Below are 17,116 nucleotides of genomic sequence, written 5' to 3' on the forward strand. Positions count from 1 at the left end.
TCCATTTCATGTCTGACGGACCATAATCCCTCACAGGGCCCCGGCTCCGTGAATACTCGGGATTGTTCTCCCATACACCACAGGGAGAAGTCAGGAATGCCACAGTCACTTCTCGTATTTACCTTGCTCAAAAATTTCCTTTTAACTGGGGCACGTTCTGCCTGCATGACTCCCCTCATTGTCCGGCTTTCTCGCTCATGCTTTCATGTTGTCTCTGCTGTTTGTTTTGACTTACTCCAAACACCGGGGTCAGTAAAGGTTGATGGTGCAACAATGGAAGGAGCTTGGTGAAAAGTAGGGGTGGGGGGGGGGGGAACGAGCAAGCCGGTCGAAGCACACAGGAAAAGGGATCCGGTTGCAACTAAAAACCTCCTAAGTAATTGCAGTCTGTGATATCTGATCGTCCTCTTGCTTGTAAGATGCTGCAATCAGCGAAAAAAAAGGTATCGTTGTCAGTGAAATTGAGGTGGTCTCTTCAACCAGGTCAACAGGGGCCGAAATACCAGCGGTCATCCACCCTTTGACAGGCTCCGAGAAACCTGATCCGCATTACCTGTTTGTCTGTTTGTTTGTTTGCCAGACTAGTTGTCTTTGTAGGAAGCTGAGTCCCCCAATTACATGGTCTGAAAGCTGCCTCTTTGTCAACGGCCTTAATTGCCTCAGGTCACCGGGGAGCTCGCGTCCGGGATCAGCATGTCTGCAGAGCCACTTCGACGGGCACCTGTACTACTGGTTGGTTACCAGGCTTTTATTTTGCAGAAATAAAGAACCGACCCGTTTCCGATCAGTGCTCCATGGAATAGAGTCATTCGTTCATTCTATTTCCTCTTTTTTCTAACTCTTGTCAAGTTATAGAGTCATAGAAAGGTACAGCACACACAAAGGCTCCTCAGCCCGTCCAGTCCAGCCGAACTATTTAAACTGCCTATTCCCATCGACCTGCACCCAGCCCTATCCCTACCATCCAAACTTCTCCCATATATTTCCCATCCACACCCCTGCCATCCAAACATTTAAAACTGCCTGTTCCCGTTGACCTGTACTGAGACCGTTGCCCTCCATAACCCTCCCCCTAAACTTCTCTTAAATTTTGAAATCAAACTCGCGTCCGCCACTGTGCTAGCAGCTCGTTCCACAATCACATGACTCTCCGAGTGAAGAAGCAGCCTTTCGTGTTCTCCTTAAATATTTCACCTTTCACCCTCAACCCATGACTTCTAGTCATAGTCCCAACGAAGCTCAATGGAAAAAGCCTGCTTTTATTTACTCTATCTATACCATTCATAATTTTATGTGCCTCTATTAAATCTCCCCTTAATCTTCAATGTTCCAAAGAATAAAGTGCTAATCTAGTCAACATTTCCCTGTAACTCAGGCCTTCATCTATCTATTTATCTATTATATTAGATAGAGAGAGTGTGTGTGTGAGAGAGAGAGAGAGAGAGAGAGAAGATAAATAGATGAAGGCCTGAGTTACAGGGAAATGTTGAATAGATTGAGACTTTATTCTTTGGAACATTGAAGATTAAGGGGAGATTTGATAGAGGTACACAAAATTATGAACGGTATAAAGAGGGTAAATATATATCCCTCAGGTTTTCTACCTTTATCTCAACTTCTGTCTATCTATCTACCTATCACATGTACATTGAAACATACAGTGAAATGTGTCTTTTGCATTAACAACCAACACACCTGACGATATGCTGGAGATGGTCCATAAGTGTCACCTCACATCTCGGCGCCAGCATAGCGTGCCCATAGTGTTCCACCGAACAACACAAGCAACAGCAACACGGCAGCAGCAGTAGAACAATCCCTCTTCCCTCCCTCCCACCCACACCAACAGCCTTCAACTCCAGGACAGGGCGTCTCTGGGCCTCTGTCCTCCAGCAGACTCATGGACCCACAGACCCAGGCCCTTGACTTCCAGCCTCGTCAGCTTCGGTCTATGACCTGTGGGCTGTGCAGCCTGATTGCCCGTTATAGGCGGAGGATGTGGAGGGTGCAGAGGAGGTTTATCAGCCTGCTGCTCAGTTTGAAGAACATGTACTGTAAGAGGTTTATCAGACCGGGGCTATTTCCTCTGGAGTAGTAAAAGATAAAGGAAGATTTAATAAAGTTTATAAAATTATGTGAGGCATAGGTAGATATTTCAATCCCATTTATTTTTACCAGGATTGTAATATCTAGTAGTAGAGCACATGTATTTAATGTGAGAGGGGGAAAGAACAAATATATGTAGAGCAATTTTTTTTTACACAGAGGGGAGTGGGGGCTCGGTATGAGCTGATTGGGGGATGGTGGAGGCAGATAGCAGAGGGGTATTTAAGTGAGTTATATAGGCACATGAATCTGCTGAGAAGGGAGCAGGATAGTGTCAAAGTACTGGAAAGAGCACATAGGCGCCACATTAGCGCAATGCTATTACTGCTCGGGGCTCAGAGTTTTGAGTTCAATTTCTGCGCTGCCTGCATGTTCTCCCCCATGGAATCATATCTGGATCCTCCAGGTTCCTCCCACAGTCCAAAGATGTGCCGGTTAGTAGGTTCATTGGTCATTGTAAATTGTCCCATGATTAGGCAAATATTGCATCGATGGGTTGCTCGGTGATGCGGCTCGAAGGACTGGAAGAGCTACTCCATGCTGTATCTCAATGAATAAGTAGATTAATTAGATATCGGTTTAATCAGTTCAGCACAGCATTGTGGTAACATTGTCTGTTTTATACACAACCAATGATCTCACTTTAAGGACTGATTATCTGATTATCTTATTTTCTCATTATTTATTGCTATTTATTTATATTTGCACTTGCAGTTTGTTGTCTTCTGCACTTGAACTTTAATTGTGCTGGCCTCAGTAATCCCCTCTGGTAGTTGATTCCACTGCATACCATCATCTGTATAAAATAGTTGCCTCTTAACTTCCTGATCTTTAACCTCCCACCCTAAACCCATGTCCCAGTTGTTGCTTCTCCAGCCCTGCATAAAGGCCCCTTGTGATTTTATACAAAGTCACCTTTCAGTCTTCTAACTTCCAAAGTATAAAGTCCTTAGGTAGTGTGAGTTGTTAATGCAAACGACCCATTTCACTGTATCCATTTCACTGTATGTTTTGATGTACGTGTGATAAGTAAATCTGAATTTGACGTTAGACTATTCAACCACACGAAACATCTTTGTCGTCACCTATGGTCACACATTTTCTCCAGAAGAAGACACGCCCTCTGATTTACTCCAGAGTCCAGATTACTCCAGATTAGGTACAGTACACCTCTACACTTGCTCGTTAATAGTACACCTCTACACTTGCTTGTTAATGCAAATATCTAATCAGCCAATCGTGTGGCAGCACCTCAATGCATAAAAGCACGCATCATGGTCCAGAGATTCCGTTGTTGTTCAGGCAAAACATCAGAATGAGGGAGAAATGTCATTTATGTGACTTCGCCCGTGGAACGATTGTTGGTGCCTTATGGGTTGGTTTGAGTATCTCAGAGACTGCTGATCTTCTGGGAATTTCATGCATAAGTCTCTAGAGTTTGCAGAGAATGGTGCAAAAAGAAATCCAGTGAGTGGCAGTTCTGTGGGTGAAAACGCCTTGTTGATGAGAGAGGTCAGAGGAGAAGAGCCAGATTGCAAGGTGGCAGAAACTCACATAACCTCGTGTTACAATAGTGATGTACATGTCAAACCTTGAAATAGCTGGGCTACAGCAGAAGAAGATCACACTGGTTTCCACTCTTGTACCCAGTAAAGTGGCCACTGATTTTAGGAGTAGTGCAATCACTCGAGTTGAGTATGATGTTCTCTGAGAGGTTGTCTATTGGTGGGTCCTCAGGTGACTATAGAAGAACGATCCGGGATCGACGTATTCTGGTGCAGTGTAGAGAAGAGTAAGTGGTGGTTGTCGTTAGTGGTTGGATCTTTTACTTGTTCACTCTCTCCTTTCACAGCTGCCACTTGTTCTCTGTGGCACAGTGGAGGTTGTTGTCATGTTGCTCCCTCTTGGACAGATTCCCTCCAGGTGTTTCTATTGAGTGTGAAGTCTTTTCAGTTTTTAGGTGTAATGTTGAATTTCTTCAGGCTGATTTTGATGTTATCTTCTAAGTGTTTCCTCTGCCCACCAGGGGCTCGCTGACCAACCTTCAACTGGGAGTAAAGGATCTGTTTGGGAAGATGTGACTTAGGCATCCGAGTGACATTAGGTATCCATCAGAGTTGGTGTTGCTTTATCATGGTGGAGATGCTGTTCATATTGGCCTTCTCCAGTACGTTGGTGTTGGTGCATCTGTCCTTCCAGATGATCCTCAAAATTCTTCATCAGGATCTTTGGTGGTATTGTACCAGGGCATTTAGGTGCCTCCTGTAGGTGATCCATGATTCAGCTGCCCCTCAAGGCTACCGTGTGTAGAAATTGGGCATCCCCACAACCCTGGATACCGGGATGGGGATTAAACCCACCACTGACTCCATCACAGACTCAATGCACAGAGTGGTTTCCCACCACATCATAAGGCTGTATTTCCCTGAGTTGGCTTTAACTACCTGTGATTTAGTTAAAACCAACTGTGATTTAGTTAAAGCCAACCATGATTTAAGAGGTTAAAAGCCTTGCTCTCAAATTGCAGGCACATGAGGTAAGTTGGCACAGCCAGGCAGTATTGCATAGTCACCTGTGTCTCTGTGGGATGTAAGTGCAATCACTTTACAGCGCCAGCAACCACTGAAAAGAGTTTGATTCCCGCCACTGCCTGTATGGAGTTAGTATGTTCTCAACGTGACCATATGGGTTTCCTCCCACATTTCAACGACATTTGAGTTAGGGTTAGCAAACTGTGGGCATGTTGTGTTGGCGCCAGAAGTGTTTGAACACTTGCAGGCTGCCCCCTGCATAATCTTTACTGATTTGATTTGATGGAAACAGCGCATTTCACTGTATACTTTATAGAGTCTTAGCATCTCAGGAAGGTACAGTACAGAAGGTTCAAGGTTCAAGTGGGTAAGTAATGCCTCATTTTATTGGTGGTAACAGATTGTCTTCTTTCTTTATTTCAGACTTGAAGTGTTATGAAGGAAGTCATTAACATTTGTTCCATGAGAGGCCAATAATCTGACGTGTGAAACAGTGTCTGCCAAGAGAAAAAACAAGATTAAAGGATCAGAAGATGTCATCATCTGTCTGGAAGCTTTGGGTCTTGTGGTGGTTTATTGTCCTTGGTGGGTGGATACCGTTCACAAAAGGTAAGATCTTAATTTTTTTGTTGTTGAGTGTCAACCTTTTGTATTCACAATGAGTTTGAAATTTGGAATAGATTTCCATTGCTGTCTGCTTATACAAATGGTGTTTCGTGTCTAAACTGGAGTTTGATGTGCACGCGTACCCTTTTGTTCTGTATGATGTGGGTTGCCCGCTATTCCACTCTTGCTTCATGAAGTGTCCATCACCCATGTCTGAAGTAGGTGGGAGAATATTTTCAGTGCAAGTAAAAGGCCTCTTGTTTGCTTCCGATTGGTGGTGAAATTTTCATTTGACCTCTGGTAGCCAGTGCCACTGCAGATTAGCTCCAGAGGACACCAACGTGAAACACTATGGGCGAAAAGTTGACCAACTCCCAGCACGCTTCCTGCCACTTCTGAGGTGAATTGTGACCTTTGCTCTGGTGTTCTCCAACTTCCACTGATATCGCTGTGCTCAAGCTGTCCATACCTCCCTTCAGTGCCGCACCTTTTGATCGTCCTGCCTGATTGTCTGTTTGATGCAAGCGGAGGCTCGATGACTCATCCATTCCTCCTGTTTGTGAACGGTTCAGGAACAGTTATTAACCCTCAACCATCAGGCTCTTGAATCAGAGGGGATAACTTCACTCAGCTTCACTTGCACCATCACTGAACTGTTCCCACCACAACCTATGGCTTCACCTTCAAGGACTCTTGATATTTATTGCTTATTTATTTACTTACTTATTTATTATTTCCTTTTTTTTCTTTTGTATTCGCACAGTTTTTTGTTTCTTGCACACTGGTTGTCCACCCTGGTAGGAGCGGTCTTTCATTGATTCTATTAAAGCTTTATTGAGGCCAGTGATGTTGTGGGGATGGAACTGGACTCTCTGACGGTGGTGTCTGAAAAGAGGATGCTGTCCAAGTTGCATGCCATCTTGGACAATGTCTCCCATCCACTACATAATGTACTGGGTGGGCACAGGAGTACATTCAGCCAGAGACTCATTCCACCGAGATGCAACACAGAGCGTCATAGGAAGTCATTCCTGCCTGTGGCCATCAAACTTTACAACTCCTCCCTTGGAGGGTCAGACACCCTCAGCCAATAGGCTGGTTCTGGACTTATTTCCTGGCATAATTTACATATTACTATTTAACTATTTATGGTTTTATTGCTATTTATTATTTATGGTGCAACTGTAACAAAAAACAATTTCCCCCGGGATCAATAAAGTATGACTATGACTATGACTATTGAGTATGTCCGCAAGAAAACGAAGCTCAGGGTTGTATATCTTTTGAAAATAAATTGAATTTGAACTTCAACCATCTGACCAGTGGGTCATTAAAGACAAACAACTCAGGGCACAAGCCATTTGTGTTCCAGTTTCAGGATATTATTCCTACTCTGATCTATTCCTCCAGCTCCAATATACCCTCCTTGGGCTCAAGATTCCCGATTCTATAATGTCATTTCCAGTACACAAGTGTAAAGGAGAACAAAATAATTGTTACTCCAGATCCAATGCAACCCTAATACAAACGTAATAAGTTAAAGAACACAATAATTAAAAAAACACAATAAATATAAATACATAAAGTTGCTTATATACATAAATCGACGCTAGGCACAGAAGTGTCTGTACATAAGAGAGATCTCAAAAGAAGCGAGCGGGGGCAGTCAGGATATTTTATGCCCCACAGTTCCCGAGGAGATGTTGGATTGCGTATCAAGAGAGAGATTTCAAAAGAACTGAGTGGGGTCTGTTCTCAGAAGCATATCTAAGAGATTAGAGAGATTCAGATTCAGGAGGCCCAGGTGATCATAAGTGTTAACAGTAAAAACCAAGGCGGGGGGGGGGGAGCTGTGAGTGGATTTGTGCGGGGAAGAGGAGCAATGCAGCAGATAGCTACTCCCTGAGCTCCAGGGATCTGCTATTGATACCTTCAATTGTGGGGAGGTATTTTCCCATGATGTACTGGGCTTAGTCCACTATTCTCTGCAGCTTCTCACATCCCTGCATGTTTAAACGACTGTCCTCTAGTGTTTGTCACTTCTACTGTGGGATTCCAAAGCTCTATATTACACATTTATAAACTTCTGTCAAGTGTGAAGTAGAAAGAGTCCAAATTCCATGTACGAATTGAATTTCTGCCTCCTCCACCCTCAGGATTCCCTTTAATATCAGGGTACAGCAGTGTACAGAAGGAATCCTTGGGACATAATAGATAGAAACAAGAGTAAATACCACTATGGAAGCAGAATGCTGGCATTCATTTTGAGCATAAAGCAAGGATGTAATCCTGAGGCTTTAAAAGGCATGAGTCAGATGACATTTGGAGTATTATGAGCAACTTTGAACCCCATATCTAAGAAGGGATGTGCTTGCATTGAAAAGGGTCCAGAGGAGCTTTACGAGAGCGATCCTGGAAATGAAGGGGTTAATATAAATGAGGAGCATATCCAGACTCTGGGACAGTACTCACTGGAGTTCAGGACGATGAAGTGGGGGGGGGGGGGAGTCTCATTAAAACTGACCCTATATTCGAAGGCCTTTATGGAGTGGATGTGGAGATGATGTTTCCTATGGTGGGAGAGTCTAAGACCAGAGGACACAGCTTCAGAATATAAAGGCATCCCCTTAGAATAGAGATGAATTTGTTCAGCCAGAGGATTTAGAATCTGTGGGGTTCATTGCCAGAGGCTGCTGTGGAGGTCAAGTCATTGGGTACAGTTAAAGTGGAGGTTAAGAGGTTTTTGATTAGTAAGGCAATCAAAGGTTACAGGGAGAAAGCAGGGAGATGGGGTGGAGAAGGAAAATAAATCAACCATAACAAAATGGCAGTGCAGACTTGATGGGCTGAATGGCCCAATTCTGCTCTGCTATCTTATGGTCTTATAATTCAGCACCTTGTGTTAGCTCCGTCACTGAGTTCAATATTTTTTAGCCTCAGTGACATTTTCCTCCATCCCTGGCAACCCTCATCTTGAATACACTCGGCAACTGACCCTTCCCAGTCTCCTTGTCCAGAATTCCAAAGTTACTGCAACCTCTGGATGACAAGATGTCTTCTTCCTCTACCTGAAAAGTCCAGCCCCATATTTCGAGAGCTAGCTCCCTGATTCTGGACAAGCCAGCCAAGGGTATCTACCTCAGGCTCCTTCAGGGCTGCTGCATCGGTGCCAGAGACATGGGCGCAACCCTGACCTTGTATGCTGCCTGTGTGGAGTTTGCATGCTTTCCCTATGTAGTCTTCCTTTGGCTGCCCTGGTTTCTTTCCAAATCCCATTCCCATTGCATACAGTTCTGGTTACCCCATTACGGGAAGGTTGTCGAGGATTTCAAGAGAATGCGGAGGAGGTTTATCAGGACAATGCCATGATTAGATGACATGTGCTTTAACGAGAGGTCGGACAAACTTGGCTTGTTTTCTGTGGATCTGATAGAGATTTATAAGATTATGAGAGGCATAGACAGAGTAGGCAGACAGTATCTTTTACCCAGGGTGTAAATATCTAATACCAGAGAACATGCATTTAAGGGGGGGGGGGGTAATTTTAAAGGAGATATGAGGTGTTTTTTACACAGAGAGTGGTGGGTGCATGGAATGCACTGCCTGGGGTGGTGGCAGAGGCAGATATATTTGGGATATTTAAGAGACGTTTAGATAGGAATCTAAATGTGAGGAAAATGGAAGGATATGGACATTGTGTAAGCAGAAGAGATTTATTTAGTTGGCCATTTGATTACAGATTGATTTGGTTTGACCCAGCATTGTGGGTTGAAGGGCCTATTCCTGTGCTGTACTGTTCTATGTTCTCTGTTCGATTCCGATGATATGTTGATAGGTTAATGGTCTATTATAGCGTACCGCTGGAGTGCTAGTGAGCAGTAGAATTTGAGGGTGAGCTCGCTGGAATATGGGGAGAATGAAGACATGCGCCTTTTTATGATTTAGCTTCTTCTAAAGAACTATCCAATTTAACAGGTGTAGTATCAAACCAAGGTAGCTTCCAACTTGATGGCATAAACATTGATTTTGCCAACTTGCGGTAACTTTTGTCCCTTCCCCCTTTCCTCTTCTTCATTTCCCCACTCTGGCCTCTTACCTCTTCTCCTCATTGGCTCGACTCATCACCTCCTCCCGGTGCCCCTCCTTTCCTTTCTCCTATGGCCCACTCTCCTCACCTATCAGATTTCTTTTTCTGCAACCCTTCACCTTTTCCACCTACTAGCCCCCAGTCACATGGATTCAGCAATCACCCTCTAGCTTTTCCTCCTTCCCCTCCACTTATTTTGGCATCTTCCTACTTCCTTTCCAGTCCTGAGAAAGGGTCTCGGCCCAAAATGATTCCATAGGTGTTGCCAGACCCGCTGAGTTCCTCCTGCATTTTGTGTGTGTTGCTCAGTATCAAACCTTCTGGTGTTTACCAACCAGTTAAGTCACTGTAGGCAGAATAAGGAACTTCTGTATTTTCTGAAGTTCTATAGGAAAGTGCAAGCACCTGACAGGAATTTGCCTTTAAGAAAACGTTGTGCCCAATTTTTTTTTTGGCGATGCTTTTAATTATTGTTTGTAAGTAACAGGATGTTGTCCCTCTGTTTGATTCATGGTTGTACACTGCCAGGCGCGCACAAACAGCTTCTCAACAAAATGTCATTGTTTCTATCTCAATTGCAGATTTTGACTTCAAGGATGCAGATGCTTTTATTCCAGCATTCAATTAATCATCATACCAGTGTGCGTTTGTTGGAAGATTCAACTTACTCCTTACCTAGTCAATAGTTGCCAAAATGCCTTTATGTTAACATGCTCGCAAAAGTACATGTGCTGGTAACTGGACGATTTTATTTAGAACAGAGATGGGGAACAGTTTCTTTAGCCAGAGGGTGGTGAATCTGTGAAATTCATTGTCACTGATGGCTGTGGAGGCAAAGTCATTGGGTGTATTTAAAGCGGAGGACGGTAGATTCTTGACTGGTAATGGCATCATAGATGCAACTCTGAACTTTACAAGATAAGACCATAAAACACAGGAGGAGAATTAGGCTATTTGGCCCATCATATCTGCTTCACCATTTGATCATGGCTGATTTTTTAAAATTCCTCTCAACCCCATTCTCTTGCCTTCTCGCCATAACCTTTGATACCCTGAGTAATAATGAACCTTTCAACCTCCTTTTTAAATATACCCAATGACTGGCCTCCACAGCTATCTGTGACAATGAAATCCATAGATTCACCACACTCTGGGGAAGGAAATTACTCGTCATCTCCATTCTGAACGAAAACCACTCCATTCTGAGGATGTGCCCTCTGATTCTAGACTCCTCCACTATAGGAAATATCCCCTCCATATCCACTCTATCTTTTCAGTATTCAATAGGTTTCCATGAGCCCAGAGCCATCAATTGCTGCTCATACATTAACCCTTTCAGTCCCAGGATCATTCTTGTGAACCTCCTCTGGGCCCTTTCCCATGCCAGCACATCTTTTCTTAGATAAGGAGCCCAAAACAGGTCACAATACTCCAAGTGAGGCCTCATCAATGTCTTAAAAAAGCCTCAGCATTACATCCTTGATTTTGTATCATAGTCTTCAAAAACTGAATGCTAACATTGCATTTGCCTTCTTTGTCACTGACTCAACCTACAAGGTAACTTTTAGGGGATCTTGCACAAGGACTCCCAAGACCATTTGTACCTCTGATTTTAGAGAACGATCCTAGCTTCTGCATACTGTGTCACCCCCTAACCCCTGAGTTATTGCCAGTACTCCTCACCCCAGAATCCCCATCCATCCTGAAGTGCAGTGCCCTGAACTGACTCCATTCAGCAGCTGGAGCCAAGGAAACCAGGATCAGATTACCACTCCATTTTCTAAATTCCAGCAACGCTAGCTCAGGTTTAATCTCTCCTTGCAATCACAGTCTTGGAATTCAGGTGTTATTCTGGAAAATCAACACTGATCGCTATCCAAAACAAACGAGTTCTTACAAGGGTGTGGTGCCCTTAACTGCTTCAGGTGTGGCATAACCTCATCCCTTTCTGCTCCAAGGATACATTGTGAGTTTTGGGCTCCTTGGCTGTGAAAGGATGTGCTGGCAATTTCCAGAGGAGGTTCACTAGAACATTCCAAGGAACAGAATGGGGAATGTATGAGGAGCATTTGATGACTCTGGATCGGCACTCGATGGTGTTTAGGTGAATTGGGTGGGGGGGACGGGATATTGAAACCGATCAAATATTGAAAGCCCTAGATACAATGGATATGAGAAGGATGTTTCCAGTAGTGGTGGAACCTGGAACCTGAGGGCACAGCATCAGAATACAGGGACTTCCCCTGAGAACAGAGATGAGCAGGAATTTGTTTTAGCCAGAAGATGGTGAGTCTGTGCAGGCCAAGTCATTGAGTACGTTGGATCTCAGCCCTCAATACCAATTCTTTATTCCTCTTCATAGATGCTGCCATTTTGTGTACGTTACTCTGGATTTCCAGCACCTGCAGAATCTCTTGGCTTTGTAGGTATATTTAAAGCAGAGTTTGATAGGTTTTTGATTAGTCAGGGTGTCAATGGTTACGAGGAGAAGGCAGGAGAATGGGGTTGAGAGTGATGATATATCAGCCATGATCGAACGGCAAAATAAGTTTGATGGGCCGATTGCTCCTGTGTCTCATGGATTGTACAGGTCAGGGTTGCCTTTAATCCCCTTGTTTATTCTCAGGTGCATTAAAAAAAGACTTACTTGCAACAGCATCACAGGCACATCCAGAATCAGAAGAAAAGCATAAATTAAATAAAAATTATGCGCAATTTTTGCAAGAAAGAGCACAATTAGAACCAAAAAAAAACAGTGAACGATGTGTTGCTACCCCTGAGGTACTGATTACGCCTGTGGATATATGTTCGGCACATTAGAGCAGTGGTTAGCAAATTGCTTTACAGTACAGGTGACCCATGTTCAATTCCTGCCACTGCCTCTAAGGAGTTTGTACGTTTTCCCCGTAACCGCACGAATTTCGTCCGGTTACTCCGGTTTCCTCCCGGAGTAAATTGGTCATTGAGTATTGTCCTGTAATTAGACTAGGGTTAAATTGGTGGTTGCTGGGTGGCGCGGTTTGAAGGGCCTGATCTGCGCTGTATCGCAATGAAATAAAAATATGCTTATAAACTTCATCAATCATGAGATTGAGTTTAAGAGCTGAGAGCTAATGTTGCAGCTATATAGGACCCTAGTCAGAACCCACTTGGAGTACTGTGCTCAATTCTGGTCTCCTCACTACAGGACGGATGTGGAAACTACAGAAAGGGTGCAGAGGAGATTTACAAGGATTTTGCCTGGATTGGGGAGCATGCCTTATGAGAATAGGCTGAGTGAATCCGGCCTTTTCTCCTTGGAGCAACGGAGGATGAGAGGTGACCTGACAGAGGTGTTCAAGATAATGAGAGGCATTGATCGTGTGGATAGTCAGAGGCTTTTCCCCAGGGCTGAAATGTCTAACACGAGAGGGCACAGTTTTAAGGTGCTTGACAGCAGGTACAGAGGAGATGTCAGGGGTAAGTTTTTTATGCAGAGTGGTGAGTGCGTGGAATGGGCTGCCGGCAACGGTGGTGGTGGAGGCGGATACGATAGGGTCTTTTAAGAGACTCCTGGATGGCTACATGGAGCTTAGAAAAATAGAGGGCTATGGGTAAAGCTTAAGTAGTTCTAAGGTAGGGACATGTTCAGCACAGCTTTGTGGGCCGAAGGGCCTGTATTGTGCTGTAGGTTTTCTATGTTTCTATAACTTGAATTTTATTATAGCTGAGAGTGGAAAGGCAAGATAGCCAGCATAAAGAGGGCCGTGGAGAGGGAGATCACGCACTATCTTGTTCCGAGGGTTGTGCCTATTGCCTCACAAATGGAATGGTTGAAGGGAATCAAAATCAAATCAGGTTTAACATCACTGGCATGTGATGCGAAATTTGTTGCCTTTGCAGCAACAGTACATTGCAATACATAAAAATAATTTAAAAATGTAAATTACAATATGAAATGTACATAACAATTAAATTAAATAAGTTGTGCAAAAAGACAGCAAAAAAATGAGGTAGTGTGCATGGGTTCATTGTTCATTCAGAAATCCAATGATGGAGACAAAGAAGCTGTTCCTGAAACATTGGCCCTTGTACCTCCTCCTTGATGTTGGCAATGAGAAGAGGGTACGTCCTAGCTGTCGGGGTCCCTAACCACGACTGTTGCCTCTTTTGAGGCACCACGTTTTGAAGGTGTCCTCGATGCGAGGGAGGCTACTGCTCACGATGGAGTTGGCTGAGTTTGCAGCTTTCCGTAGCTGTTCTTGAACCTGCTCGAACTGTTCTGGTGGATGCAGTGTTTCAAGCTGCCAATCTCTTTCCTCCCACAGACGGCTGAGTTTCTCCAGCAGGTAGTTGGTATGCTGACAGATGCTGCACTGGTGAGCAATAAGAGATCAAGTGGTGGTTTACATCCCAACCCCACCCCCCACCACCCCCATCTCAGAGTACTTCATCTTGTTTAAGTTGATTATTATTGAAAAACATAAGGTCTAGACCCTTAATAGCCTGCAGTCCTCGGGGATACCTTGTTTGATTTGGACTGAACACAGGCAGAGAGGTTTGCATATTTCTCTTGAGTGTAAAATATCAGGAAACCCACAAAACCACATCATACAGGGAACACAGCTGTGGCCATGTCTGCGCAGGGAGACTTTCATACCCTGCCTCCTCTTCTTCTGGCCTTTAATCAGTGCGAGGTGTACCAAGGGCGTTGTCCTCCAGTCTGCTTGCTGGCTAATATCTAGGAAAAGGCTCACGGTGGAGTATCCCAGTTCCAGCAGTTCAGGTTTCAAAGTAAGTTTATTATTTACGCAGACTCTCAGTGGCAACTTTATTAGGTACTTTCTGTACCTAATAAAGTGTCCACTGAGTGAGCTATGTTTGTGGTCTTCTGCTGCGGTAGCCCATTCGCTTCGAGATTCGGCGTGTGGTGTGTTCGCAGATGCTTTTCTTCACCCCACTGTTGTAACCCGTGACTATTTGAGTTACTGTCGGCTTGAACCAGTCTGGCCATTCTCCTCTGAGCTTTGTCATCAACAAGACATTTGTTGCTCGCAGAGCTGCCACTCACTGGAGTTTCTTTTGTTTATTGCACCATTCTCTATGAACTCTTGAGACTGTTGTGCGTGAAAATCTCAGGAGATTGGCTGGTTCTGAGATACTCAAACCACCCTGTCTGACACCAACACTCGTTCCACAGTCAAAGTCCCGTTAGGAAAGGGGTTTCTAACTTTTTTTATGCTGTGGCTCAATGCCATTAAGCAAGGGGTCTGCGGGCCCCAGGTTGGGAATCCCAAGGGAACACATTTAGGATACAATAAAGTCCGTTTTACTGCAAAGTGGTCACGCCGGTCACAGTGTTGCTAAATTGTAGTGATTGGGCTTTAAAAACAGGAGATTCTGCAGATGCTGGAAATCCACAGCAACACACACACACACACACACACACACACACACACACAATGCTGGAGGAACTCAGCAGGTCAGGCAGTCACTATGGAGGGTAATAAAGAACTGATGTTTCAGGCCAAGATCCATCATCAGTCTTTCTCACCTCCCTCCTCCTAGCTTTTCCCATTCCCCCATTCTGTTTCTCCTCTCACCCTCTTCTCTTCTCCTCCTCCTCCTCAAATCCCTCTGGATCTCCTCCTCCTTCCCTTTCACCCATGGTCCATTCTCCTCACCTATCAGATTCCTTCTTCTTCAACCCTTAACCTATTCCACCGATCATCGCCCAGCTTCTTAATTCATCCCACCTCTTCCCCCACCACCTTCCCCATCACGTGGTCTCACCTGTAACCTGCCAGCTTGTACTTTTTGTCCTCTCCCCACCTTATTGTTCTGGCCTCGTCCCCCTTCCTTTCCAGTCCTGATGAAGAATCTAGGCCTAAAATATCAACCATTCATTCCTCTCCAGAGATGCTGCCTGGCCTGCTGAGTTCCTCTGGCATTTTGTGTGATTGGGGTTTTTCTAGTTGGTCAGAGTACCAAATAGTTGAATCACCAGAGCCCTGAGCAGTTGTAGTAAGACAACTTTACATCTCCAGGCAAATCCTCTCACAGTAACAAGTGTGATCAGCAGGTTAACTGCGATCTGTCACGCTGGGCATTCTTCACAACTGAACAAGAGTGTCACCCGTTCATCGTACAATGTTGCTGGATTCTGGGAGACAACACTTAAATGGGTTTCATGTGGAGGCTCCATCAGCCTTTATAGCTGCTGCATTGTAGCTTTTTGCAAGTGCTGTGTAATTTATTGCAGAACAGACGGCAGGGCTTGCTTACCTGCCTCGGCTGAATGTGATGGTGTTTCACTGTGATCAGTGAAGCAGTCCGGCAGCTATTATCAAGATTAATATGAATTCAGTGGTGAACAATGGTTAAAACCGGTTGCTGAGAGAGGAACAGTTCTCCACTGGATAATTGGGATAATCTATTCTGATTTTTTTTAAATAGAAGATGCTGGAAGCAGTTAGCAGGTCAGGCAGTATTAGTGGAAGGAAAAACAGACTTAATATTTCAGTTATGAGACACTTCATGCCTCAGTTCCAGCATCTGTAGTACTTTACAAACACAAGAGATTCTGCAGATGCTGGGAATCAGTACTGTGATCACTCAAATTGTGTACAATGTCCTCATATTTGTGTATTGGTGGGTCCGCAGATAGCTATAGAAGCCGATCCGAGATCGACATGTTCTGGTGCAGTGTAGCAAGAGGAAGTGGTGACTGTGGTCAGTGGTTGGGTCTTTTGGTTGTTCAGTCTCTCCTTACACAGCTGTTCCCTGTGGCACAGTGGAGGTTGTTCTCATGTCACACAGCTCCCTCTTGAACAGATTTCCTCCAGGTTTCTCTAAGGAGTGCCATATCATCCCAGTTTTTAGCTGTAATATTGAATTTCTTCAGGCTGATTTAGATGTTTGGGAATTAAGAGCAATACACACACAATGCTGGAGGAACTCAGCAGGTCAGGAAGAAGGTTCCTTCTTCTTTAGCCCTTCACGTCTATCCCCTCCTAGCTTCATATTCCCTCCCTACCCATTAACCTTCCCCCTCACCTGGTCTCATCTATCACCTGCCAGCTTCTCACTTCATCCCCCCTCCCTACCTATTCATCTTCCCCCTCACCTGGTCTGACCTATCAGCTGCCAGCTTCTCACTTCATCTCCTCCCTCCCTACCCATTCACCTTCCCCCTCACCTGGTCTGACCTATCAGCTGCCAGCTTCTCACTTCATCTCCTCCCTCCCCTACCCATTCACCTTCCCCCTCACCTGGTCTCACCTATCAGCTGCCGGCTTCTCACTACTTCCCCCCTCCCTACCCATTCACCTTCCCCCTCACCTGGTCTCACCTATCAGCTGCCAGCTTCTCACTTCATCTCCTCCCTCCCCTACCCATTCACCTTCCCCCTCACCTGGTCTCACCTATCAGCTGCCAGCTTCTCACTACTTCCCCCCTCCCTACCCATTCACCTTCCCCCTCACCTGGTCTCACCTATCAGCTGCCAGCTTCTCACTACATCCCCCCTCCCTACCCATTCACCTTCCCCCTCACCTGGTCTCACCTATCAGCTGCCAGCTTCTCACTTCATCTCCTCCCTCCCCTACCCATTCACCTTCTCCCTCACCTGGTCTTGCCTATCACCTGCCAGCTTCTCACTTCATCTCCTCCCTCCCTACCCATTCACCTTCCCCCTCACCTGGTCTCAGCTATCACTTGCCAGCTTGTACCTCTCCACCCCACGCCCCACCTTCTTACTCAGGCTTTTCCCCCTTCCTTTCCAGTCTTGATGAGCGGTCTTGGCAGT

General features: G+C 45.0%; 1 protein-coding gene across 11 annotated transcripts in view; it reads left to right on the forward strand.

Annotated features, from left to right (window-relative positions):
- Positions 1 to 17,116, forward strand: part of adgrl2a (adhesion G protein-coupled receptor L2a) — a 982,900-nt gene that overhangs the window by 592,427 nt on the left and 373,357 nt on the right. For all 11 annotated transcript variants that reach the window (XM_063064760.1, XM_063064761.1, XM_063064767.1 and 8 more), the window contains one exon: positions 5,061 to 5,246. In XM_063064760.1, the coding sequence (XP_062920830.1) occupies positions 5,171 to 5,246 (76 nt within the window). In that variant the 5' untranslated portion in view covers positions 5,061 to 5,170. The remainder of the gene's footprint in view (positions 1 to 5,060; positions 5,247 to 17,116) is intronic.

This window comes from Mobula hypostoma, chromosome 12 (assembly GCF_963921235.1).
Source record: "Mobula hypostoma chromosome 12, sMobHyp1.1, whole genome shotgun sequence".
NCBI lineage: Eukaryota > Metazoa > Chordata > Chondrichthyes > Myliobatiformes > Myliobatidae > Mobula > Mobula hypostoma.